Source organism: Onychostoma macrolepis, chromosome 01 (genome assembly GCF_012432095.1).
Source record: "Onychostoma macrolepis isolate SWU-2019 chromosome 01, ASM1243209v1, whole genome shotgun sequence".
Taxonomy (NCBI): domain Eukaryota; kingdom Metazoa; phylum Chordata; class Actinopteri; order Cypriniformes; family Cyprinidae; genus Onychostoma; species Onychostoma macrolepis.
In genome coordinates this window covers 30,994,435-31,005,927 of record NC_081155.1, presented here as the reverse complement: position 1 = coordinate 31,005,927, position 11,493 = coordinate 30,994,435, and the positions used below count along the sequence as shown (strand labels likewise).

At 38.9% G+C, this 11,493-nt stretch overlaps 1 protein-coding gene across 4 annotated transcripts in view; it reads left to right on the top strand.

The window, feature by feature from the left end:
• The first annotated feature begins 2,799 nt into the window (after positions 1–2,799).
• Positions 2,800–11,493, top strand: part of slit2 (slit homolog 2 (Drosophila)) — an 81,424-nt gene continuing 72,730 nt past the window's right edge. For all 4 annotated transcript variants that reach the window (XM_058776050.1, XM_058776053.1, XM_058776049.1 and 1 more), the window contains exons 1-3: positions 2,800–4,066; positions 5,032–5,103; positions 6,908–6,979. In XM_058776050.1, the coding sequence (XP_058632033.1) occupies positions 3,909–4,066; positions 5,032–5,103; positions 6,908–6,979 (302 nt within the window). In that variant the 5' untranslated portion in view covers positions 2,800–3,908. The remainder of the gene's footprint in view (positions 4,067–5,031; positions 5,104–6,907; positions 6,980–11,493) is intronic.

Below are 11,493 nucleotides of genomic sequence, written 5' to 3'. Positions count from 1 at the left end.
ACTGGCTACCAATCACGGCTCGCATCAAGTTCAAGACACTGATGCTTGCATATAGAACAACCACTGGCTCAGCACCCGTTTACTTGCACTCTCTATTAACAAACTACATCCCTCCAGAAATCTGAGATCTGCTAGTGAGCGGCGCCTCGTGATACCATCACAGAGAGGCGCAAAATCACTCTCTAGATCATTCTCATTCACCATTCCTGGCTGGTGGAACGATCTTCCCACCTCTATCCGGAATGCTGGATCCCTGTCAATCTTCAAGCAACAACTGAAAACTCATCTCTTTCGACAGCACTTGACTTCATCCTAAACTTAAAAAAAAAAAAAAAAAAAAATTATCTTTACTTATTCCTTCCTTTGGTAGTTTACACTTGCAAAGGTGAAAATTGACAATATACATGATCCATGATGTTTCACTAAGCGTTGAAGAGATTAAGCTTAGTATCGTGAAGTTATTTGGTGAGGCAAAAGTGAAAATTTGACAGTAGTTCATGTACAGCTGTAGAAACAGAAAAGAGAATTAATTATTGTGTAGACTGCTCTCTAAAACGGTGGATTATTGTGATGCTTTTATCAGCTGTTTGAACTCTCATTTTGATGGCACCCATTCACCGCAGAGGATCCATTGGTGAGCAAGTGATGTAATGCTAAATTTCTCCAAATTTGTTCTGATGAAGAAGCAAAGGCACCTACATCTTGGATGGGTTGAGCGTGAGTAAATTCTCAGCAAATTTTCATTTTTCAGTTAACTCTTCCTTTAACCCTGTAAGTCCTGACACATTAAATAATTCTCCAAAAAAGCTTGTATTAATCATGGAACAGTATAATAGACTAATTACATAAAATAAATATCTAAAGGTCATTGCACACTGATTCCGAAATTTTCGTCACGTTGTGTCAATCATGTTTACACACTACCTCCGAAACTTTTGTCCGTCATAAAAAAAAATTTGGATCAGGTTCGATTTTCTGCGTTTTCGCATCCGTAGCATGCATTTTGGATAGGAAAGGATGATGAATACGAAAAAAAACGGAAAAACACATGCGAAAATTTCAGACTCAATGTGCAAGGGCCTTTAATCTGTTTTAGTACGATGATATTTTAGTTGTATGACCAAAGCTTGTTAGAGGCAAAACATATGATGCAATGCAATATGATGAATGAGAAATATACAAACAACATGCCTCAATAGCCTGTTGTATCATATTCGATATATACATTTTAACATTATTTTCTAAATGATGTATGGATAATGAAAAAACCTAAGTTGCTTCAGTCCACTAAGTGTTCATCTTGAAATATTGTTAACCATATCAAAGGTATTCTTATGTTTACTCTATAAAATCATTAAAGTTTTCACAGCAAACAGACACTTGTAGCACAACCTCAAGAGGGACATTTTTAGAATTATCCTAAAAGGACCTTTACTTGCTAAAAAGTATAATATATCATTCATATGACATAAGGCATGCAGTAGATTGTGTACAATGGGTTTTTAAGCAAAGTTTGGATCATGTTGATAAAATAGAGGCCTTATAAATATGTGTATGAAATATTATACAGTAGTCTTTATAGGGAAGGCTACTAATCACCTTAGTACTTCACATTACTAAATTTACCTCAGTATGGACAGAGAACCCGGACTCTGTGAGGCCCATGCTATAGCCTACTCATTGGGTCTGGGGGAGGGGACTCATAATCATTTTGTCCTGGGCATTTAAGGGATGACCAATGACCCATGACCCTGACTCAACCTACCAACCTACCTCAATATCTCAGACTTCTTATTATGTCCCAGCACCTTATTCAGCTTACCAACATATCTCAATAACCTTACTCTAACAATCAATCTACTCTAATACCTCATATTACAAAGTATATATCTTACTCATTCTAACTCAATAACCTTTATTGGTCCATCAATACCACAATGCCTAACATTACTAAATATACACTCTAAGTAAAGGTTCTTTATTAGCATATGTAGCCACAAAGGAACTTTAACATACATAACATATTTTTATTGCACAAAAGGTTCTTTAAATTATTAAAATGATCTTCACACTAAGAAAAAAACTCATACTTAACTGCATATCTTGACAAACAGGTAAAGGGAGTATTGTAGGTTGGTTTTAAAATTATGAAAGAAAGAAAGAAAGAAAGAAAGAAAGAAAGAAAGAAAGAAAGAAAGAAAGAAAGAACGAACGAATAAAAAATAGTCAAAAACATATTTTTTAGATTAGTGTGGGTATAATTGTGTGTTTCGGCTTCACAGGAGCTGCAGTTGACCCTTGACCTCTCCCTACCCTGCAGGTGCATACTGAGAAGGTGATTGAGGTCATCCCTGCTACCTTCCTTTGCTTCTGTCTCCCAGGCAAAACTCTCCACCTCTGTCTGGTTTTGGTTCTTGTTGTTAACTGGAATCTGGGATCAGATCTGTAGATACTCATCTGTAATCTCCTTAAACAGCTTAGATTGATTTAGACAGTTTCGAAACTTTCCCTGCAATTACAAAACAGCTAACCATCCATTTACCTCATTCACAAGAAAAAGCGAGAGTGTGTAAGGGAGAAACAGATGCTGCCTCACTTGTTAGCTCTCTGTGCGTCACTTGCGCATCGGCTACCGTCTTTAGACTGCTCGTGATAGCTGTTCATGTCCCTAGAGCGGCAGTGCCGTAGAAGGCAGACGGCTCGGGCTCATGCGGCCAGCGGGGCGGATCGAGGGGGTGGAGCCGCTCCCGGTGTATATAGAGCAATTCCATGTTAGTCTGACAGAGAGAGAATCCCGTGTCCGAGAGCCGCACTTCACCTAAAACAACTTGAATCCGAGCGTGAGAACGGAGAGAATCAAAGCACAGGAGTTCATTCACTGCATTGGTGCATGCATGGGAATTATTTGATTCACTCACTCCAGGAAAAGCCCATTTAGTCTGCAAGTTCATGACTTCAAAGTCGGGATTCTTTAAAAATCACTATAGGCTATTCCTACCTGTCTGACAGGCTAATGTGTTTTAAGTGATTATTTAAGGTCCGAGGTGTCTCAGTGCAGTAAGCTTGAAGGACGGGTTTGACTGTCTTCTGGCTGGACTCGGTACTCGTGTTGGATCGAGAAATTGTGTGTGATTCCGTTACCGGGTATCATCGGTGTGCGGGGCTTATTTCCACACTAGAGGCGCCGCCTTTGCTCTGAACACACACACACACACACACACACACACACACCCGCGCGCGCGCCATCAGGTGCCAGAGAGACACACACACCTTCCGATTAGTAGCTATTCGAGTAAAGGCAGATCAGCGAGGATCACCCAGGACTTTACCCGGCACCGAGTTGGATTTATAAAGCAGATTTGTCCCTGTGTGACAACATGATTGATGCATGAGGGCGCGCGAGATCAATACACCCAATTAATCAATACCCTCTAAGCGCACGTGAAGATCAGCTCCGCTGGATGTGTATGACCGCATCTCTATCACCAGGTGGCTTTTCAAGTGCGTGTTTCCAAGCGCGTGTCTCCTGTTGGCGTAAATGTGCGCATAAGGTGTTTTAGGAGCCTCAAAACAAAAACGCAGAGCTACAATGCGCGTGCGGGATTAGTTTAAACTTTGGTTTGCGGCGGAATCGTCTGGATCTGGACTCTAAACTCGCGTCCCTGTACAGAAGAGACTACGCAGACCCCAGATGGGAGCTGATCTGGATTGAATTGTAATTTGTTTCCCTTTGTAAAGAAGAAGGGAAAAACATTCCAGCCGGAGGAGATTACAAGTGTTTTCTTCTCAAAGATCATTTGTTGTGAATCCTCTAATTTTTGGATTTAAAACTCCTGCGCCTGCTCTGGCGCAACTGTTTCGCACCGGGAATTTCGTGTGTTTTATCAGAACTTGAGGACACAGCAGTGATGTTTGTTTTAAAAGCAGTGGTGCTATGTGCATTGCTCGGCGGGGCTGGGGCTCAGTCGTGCCCGTCTCAGTGCTCCTGCAGCGGGACAGCGGTGGACTGCCATGGGCAGAGTCTGCGGAGCGTGCCGCGGAACATTCCCCGCAACGCTGAGCGACTGTGAGTGCGCCGAAACACGCTACATTAACACAATTGCACTGACCAATACTTTACCATAGTCATAACAGTGTGCATTTATTATACATTTGAGCCACAAAATAATTCAAAATTGATAAAATTACAGTTATTATCTCTAATTTATTCAACATGCATACAGCACGACCAAACAGTACTCTTAATATATATTCATAATGTGCATTATATAATATTATTTATTCGTGTCTGTTATTAATTCTTTATAACAGTGTACATGTAGTATAATAACCAAGACAAATGATTTATTAATATTATTCTGTTACATGCTTTTTTCCCTCTTGAAGTGCTGTCATCAGAACAATACCAGAGTGTCCTTTTCTATTCCACTCACGCATGTCTCTATCTGTCTCTTACATTGACTGTCTTTCTGAAGTGGGATTCATTAATTAAACTGGCATGAAGTTTAAACACAACCTGTGCTGCTGTGAGACAGCAAGAGCCAGAGAAGCTGTTGAACCAACAAAGACAGTTAAAATCCTGCCTTTTATTTAATCATTGGAATTTCAATCACTCCTATGCTCTGTTTAAAACTGTGATATTAATTTTTGGCTGGGTAGCTGTAAGTAGCTGTCATATAGAAAAGCAGGTTTCAAAAGCTACATGACACCAACGTTAATTGGTCAGGATTGCTGAAGCCTGACCAGAATTCAATTAGAAACCTGCTAAGAACTCATCCACAGTCTAGAACGCCATTAATGATAAAATACACTCACGGATGGTGCATGATGATGCAGATAATTTAAGCAATCTAGCATGCTCTTGAACACATGAAATGCATTGTAGTGTAGGCCAGTGTAATGAAGTGGCCAGAAAATAAAAAAATTATTCCTAGCATCATTTACCACCTAATGGCCTAATTTAGACTTCTTAATTATGGCTAAATACGTAAGTCATTATTCATCATTTTCCCCCCTCTCTTCTTTCCACAGTGACCTGAATGCAAACAATCTGACTAAAATCACTAAGGCAGATTTTGCGGGACTGCGGCACCTCAGAGTTCTGTAAGTACTAAACTTGTTTTTAGAGCTAGTAAGAACTAGTTATTATTAGTTTTCTAGTTTAGTTTAGAATGCATGTAACCCCAAAATGTTTAAAAAAGTGTATTTTGCATTCAAAAAGCATAATGTAGATTTTATCACAAAAACAAAAAAGTTAAAGTAGCCTACGTAAAATATAAAATATTTCTCTTCATCAGGCTAATTTAAAAAATACCTTTGTTAAATGTAATTGTTTTAATGTAAATGAAAATATTATCTAATGAAGTTAATCACACATATATGCAGATATTTATGCACATTATTGTCTACATTCCCATTATCTAGCAAACATATTGGTCCCCAATGGTCCCATTATTAGATGAATGCCAGCGAAAGCATTGTTATGCCGAAATACCATGGTTTGTCATAAAATACATTATTCTGGATTTCACTGGAGGTTAAACACTTGTAGTATATGCACACTTAGGGCAAACAAGTTTGAACGGTGAAGCTTAACGAGGCAGTGAGCCCATGATTGTCAAACACAAACAAAGACGGCATTTATTCAGAAAAATGATTGCGTTATCGGAATGTGAAGTGCCTGTCTATATCTTTCTTTCTATCTTCCTCTCTGTGAGGTTATGTGAGCGGGAGATTTTGTGAATGTAAATGTGTGAGATGGAATGTGTGGGTGTGAATGTATATGTTAGAGAGAGACATATAGAGAGCTCATGTAAGAACAGGTTTGCCCTCCCACTTGGAGGGTAATATTTCAGCTGAAGACTTTCTCTCTGTCTGTCTTTCTTTTCCCTCATAGACACATTCTTTTCTCTTCCTCTCTCTCACTCTTTATTTTAAAGTCTTGCTCTTAAAAGACATCACTGAAATGACCTGTATCTACAAAGTTGTGGCATCCAAACATATTCTTCATTCATATCAATAACAAACAAAACATAAAAAACATCTCTGACATAGTGTATTCCTCTTCTTCTGTGTGGTTGCAGTTGATTTTTTAGAGTGTTCTACTTCAGATTTATTACTTATATTTCGAATTAACATCAACTTACGTTAACCGACACTTCTTGACATCCTTCACAGATGTCTCTCACATACGTGCTCAGTCAAACAGAAAATTGTGAAATGTGAGCTGTGATTTCTCATGTAGGGTCAATTTCCAGCAACAGAAGGGTTAAATAATGCATCAGTGTACCTTTGAATGATGTTATAAATATATGATTCCCATACTTCAAGGGAATACATATGAAAGTTCACCTGGGTATTTGTGATGTTGTAATGTACTGCTATAAAGACGCAGTAACTGCGCCAAAGCTGAGAAAAATGGCAACGTTGTTTGATTTAGGGATTTGATATGAATTGCCACGCTTTTATTATTATTATTTTTTATCTAAATCTGGGCGCAGTCGAGAAAAACCTGTGTCACAGGACAAATCACAGTCTAAAAGCCCTGACTTCAGCCAATTCACTAAATTTTGACAAGCGCTTTGCTTTTGTAGGGCAGTGTAGCTGAAGGAAATGGTGCAGTTATGTTATTTTTTTAAAATCATAGTCTAAGTATAGATGTTGTATTTAGACTGAAGTTAAAAGCTCTTATTTACAGTGGTTTTATAATGAGAGGAGGGTCTAAGATCATGAGATATCCTGTGAAATGGTGTTTTTGAAAACTATTTGCGGACAATGAAATGTAAAGTGCTCTCTATAAAAGAGCCAAGTATGCGCTGACATATAAACTGTTTTAATCATTGAAATTCATGCAATGAGTGACTTGTCTTTATTTTGGTCTCTCTTTCTTTTTCATTTCCATTCTTAGGCAGCTAATGGAGAACAAGATCAGTTCTATTGAGAGAGGGGCATTTCAGGACCTGAAAGAGCTGGAAAGACTGTGAGTGACTAATGCACATACACTCTCACACACACACACACACACACACACACAAGATATGCTGCACTGGCCGGTAGGGCTAAAAGTCAGTAGCATATTTGTGAGTTAACATTAACAGTGTGACCTGCCGAGTACAATTAATTGCAAAATGACATTACACAATCAAGTGTGTGTTTTCATATATTAATGGTGGACATTGTATGTTGTGGGCACGTGTGTGTGCGCACATTGTGGTCAGGATTTCATGGAGCAACATTTTTGTCTGACAGCCAACCCAGCCTCAGGGGAACACACACATGCGCAACTAACTCTGGCACACACAGCCCTTTAAGAGAATGACACTGGAAGCTGGAATGGAAATGGGAATTACGCTCTTAAGGAACCCCCCCCCACCTTTTCTTTCAAGCTTTTACCCCCCAGCTATTCTCCATTTTCAAACCATATTCATTCTGATGGCCTTTATCTCTTTGTCACTGACTCAGACAAAAGTTTAGGTTTCGTCAGTTTCTTAAAGTGGTGCACTTGGTGTACTGCAGATCTCCCTTAATACACTCCTTTACACATATTATACAATATGAGCCAGTATGACAAATTAATATAGAGCAAACACGGAACAGAATTAGCATTTTTGAGCCATGAGCTCACCTGACAAATTTCTAATGGGTTTTCAGAAAAGCAGCTTTCCATTTATGAGTACAAAACTGTCTCTGGTTAACAAGTTGCTATGGTTGTCTGATTTGTCCAGCATATAAACTCCTTGTTGTTGTAGTTCTTATGTACACTGTTGAAAGTGGGAACTGACCTTAAGGAGCATTTTCTACCCCTTAAATTTCGTTAATGCATTTAGGTCGCTTCAGTGAATTTAAAGTATTTTTAAACTGAATAAAATCGATTTCTATGTTACACCATAGAGCACATTTTTAGATTAATTTTTTTTCAATGTAGTAACTTTTTAGGGACTTTCAAATAATGGTTTCGAAATTAATTTTTCAGGTATAACTGTGTCTAAACTATGTTGTACTACAAAATTATCTGACTCACTTAATGTGAAGATTTAACTACTATGTACTTGTCTTTCACTACTATGTACTAACATTTAAATTAATCATTTGATACCACAAACTTGAAGTGTACGTTTTTACAACATGAACACAAGTACATTGTACCTAACATTTATATATATATATACATTTATTTGTGTGTATATATATATATATATATATATATATAAGTACATATTCTCTTCAGATAATGTTCACTACTGATCTTACTTTACTCATACTGTACATTGTGATTTTCTTTTTACTCAGTAAATGCACACTCCACTACACTCATAAATTCTAAAAGCCCATTTTAAATTCCTGGAGGAACCCAGGGCGAATTGGTAATTAATAATGGATTACAATTAATAAAGATTATTGTGCAGTACAATAATGTATCATATAACGAATAAAAGCCATGTGGATCTTAAATTCCTTACAAAACCTTATTTCTCTCCTGAGGAGAGCTTAAACCCTATTTAATACCAATGCATGATTATGATTACTGTCTAGCTTCTAATTGTAGAAACAGTATTCTTACTTTAAGATGATTGACTGTCAATTACCATCGCTTAATGGTGACTGGCAGATATTCGGTTTACACACAGTCACATTAGAACTGGCATTTGAGCCGCGCCGCGTGAGGCTCAGTCAATCACCTGCTCAATGCTTTCCTATTTTTCTGCTAGTCATTACCTTTTAATTTGGTGAGGAAATGTTTAATGACTGCGACCAACCCTGCTGAACCACAAAATGCTTTTGCCAACGAGGCTCTGTGAGAAACACATATAATTCACTCCCGAGTATGATAACTTTAGTTTTAGTTTAATAAAGGATTTGTATTAGCTGCGTGTGGCTCTGAATGCTAACTAGCGAAAGGGTCAATGGCATTAACCGTGAATGTGGCTTTGTGCAGTGACATATAGCTCATAAAGCAAAGTACAGCTAACTGGTAATAGCTTGTAATAATAGCAAACTTGCTTTCGGCGTAAATTGTGCAGTGTTGGCATAACTGAAGGGTTAGGCGGGCGAATGGTGGCGATGAATAGTTCTTTATAGTGATAAGTGTAGGGATAGAGGAGCTAGCGGTAGCGCTGAATAGCACAGCTAAAGTCAGTGTGTAAGATCAGTCCCACTGTGCCAGTACAAAAGCAGGAGTCTAATGCTGGAGGGTGACTGCATAGCTGAGAGGATTAGAACGCACAGGCATTATAATGGCCTTACCAAAGGCCCTTCATAAATATGTGTGAGAGAGTGTGTGTGTGTGTATGTGTATTGGGGATGCATTTAGGTATTGGGTGTGACGACCTCCTGTAGGGAGGAAAAGTGGAGACTCTGTTCCACGTATGACCCCCCTTTTTAGACACACACACATACGCACAAACACCCTTCGTCACGGCTTGCTAGTCATGAGCAATGCAGTCAGGTAAAGTAAGCCTATGGAGAAGGACTTTTTTCTCAATCTCATCTCGTTTACTCATGCATTCTCTTTCCTTCCTCTGTGATGCACCTTGTTTTGCCGTTCTTTTCCTTTTATTTCTTTACAAACACACACTGTTGGGCTAATTGTTGGTTGTGAGTTAACGGCGTGTGGATTGAGACTGAGAACTGTCATGGTCACTGATTTAGTCTTATGCAGGCAGACCTTTAACTAAACGGCATATGGTCTAGTCCACACTGCGGCTCATTCTCAACTGCCCATTTACACAGGAATAACTGTGTAATTGAAGCAGGTTTTTTTGTATTCTGTTTCATTTTTTTTTTTTATTCCAGACCTGTGTACAATAAAACAAAGGTGTGGTTGCTGCCATGAACAGTTGTTCAGAAAACACCTTAAAATATTTGTAAAAAGGAATACAGACTCTGTGATCAGAATATCTGCCTATCAACAACTGATTAATCAAAGATTAACATAGTTCTGATAGTGGATATCAAGTTAACTTGCTACTAAATGCTGAATATCTTTTTGATACCACTGTCTTAGGAAACTTCTGCAAATCCAACTATTATTTCATAGTCAAAAGTGCTCATTGTATCAGGCCAGTACCTGACTTTGTGTCTTTCTGGACTTTTGTGCATATAAGGAAGTTGCGCAGATTCAGCCAGTCAGATTGGTGCTTGCCAAATGAAGAAAGTGCTTTCCAGTTTTGTGTGCAATATGCATCAGGCTGTCAGTGAGCAGACTGTGGGCGGCCCGTCTGAGCCTACTGATTTATAAATCAAGCCATAAACTTATCTCATGTGCTATATGTGATTGATTGCGGATCATGTGTGCTTTATGCTACAGTAGCAGTGTGTGTCTTCACACTAACTTTCAATTCATTCTTTCCTCTGTTCAGTCTTGTTGGCTGTTTTTTGGCATTAAAAGTCATCTCACTTTATGGCCCTCCTTGGAAATGACTGTGAGTGCATGTCTGTGTGTGTGTGTGTGTGTGTGTGTGTCAGAGTCTGACTATGTCCATTTCTATCTGTAAGTGTGTGTGTGTGTGTGTCTGTGTGTACTCGTCTATTTTAAGGGTCGATCTTATTCACTTTAAGCACTGTGTGTGTGTGTGTGTGTCTTTGTGCGTTTCTGCAGCGGGGTCCTCAGGGAAGGCTGTCCTCTGTGCCTGAGTGAAACACGTGGGCATTTCTGGAGTGTGCAGCACTGTGTGCCTCGTTATTATTTCATCATTCATTAAATATTCAAATGGAATGATGTAACCCCAGAAGCTGAACGATGATGTCATCGGCTGCTATGTTTGAGTGTGTGAGTGTGTGTTTGCAAGAGTGTGTCAGAGAAAGTGAGGGCGTAAAAACAGCGAGGGAGAGTGAAAGCTTGATGGTTTCGTACTTTGTGCAGGCAGAGTTCACTTTAGAACTCCGGCTTGTGTGATTGACGTGTGGTAAATCTTGCATGCTGACGTCAGAGCACAAGAATTGATCGGGTGTTTGTATTATTTTAACGTTCTCCCATTATAAGCAGACAGCATAATGTCGTTGTAGAAGTTCTCAAAACCTGGAAGCTTAATAGGCTGCTCTGAATGATCTGTATTCTGGTATTAAAAACATTATTGATTAATCTCAAGCCTCATTAATCTATCACACAGACAGCAGTGGCGCCACTCTTCATTAATATGCGCAGTGGGTATTATATATGTGCTGACTGTCATGCATAATGTCTATTATACATGCACTAGTCGGGAATATTACTCAGTTTATTACCATGTGAGAGAATCGAGCAAGAGAAAGTGAGAAATTACTTTTTATCACTGATTTGTCATTGAACTTAAGCAAATATGCATCATTTCCTTTCATGACGTGTGTGCATATGTGTTTGTGTGTGTGTGTGTGCGTGTGTGTGTGTATTTGCACTGTAAGTTCTTTTGCTTCACTTTGTGTGAGACGTTCTGTTTGTTTTTCCCACATCTGTTTTTCCGGGCTGTTCTTTGTCTGCGTGTGTTTGCTAGATGCCCCCACACACTGACAGTGTCT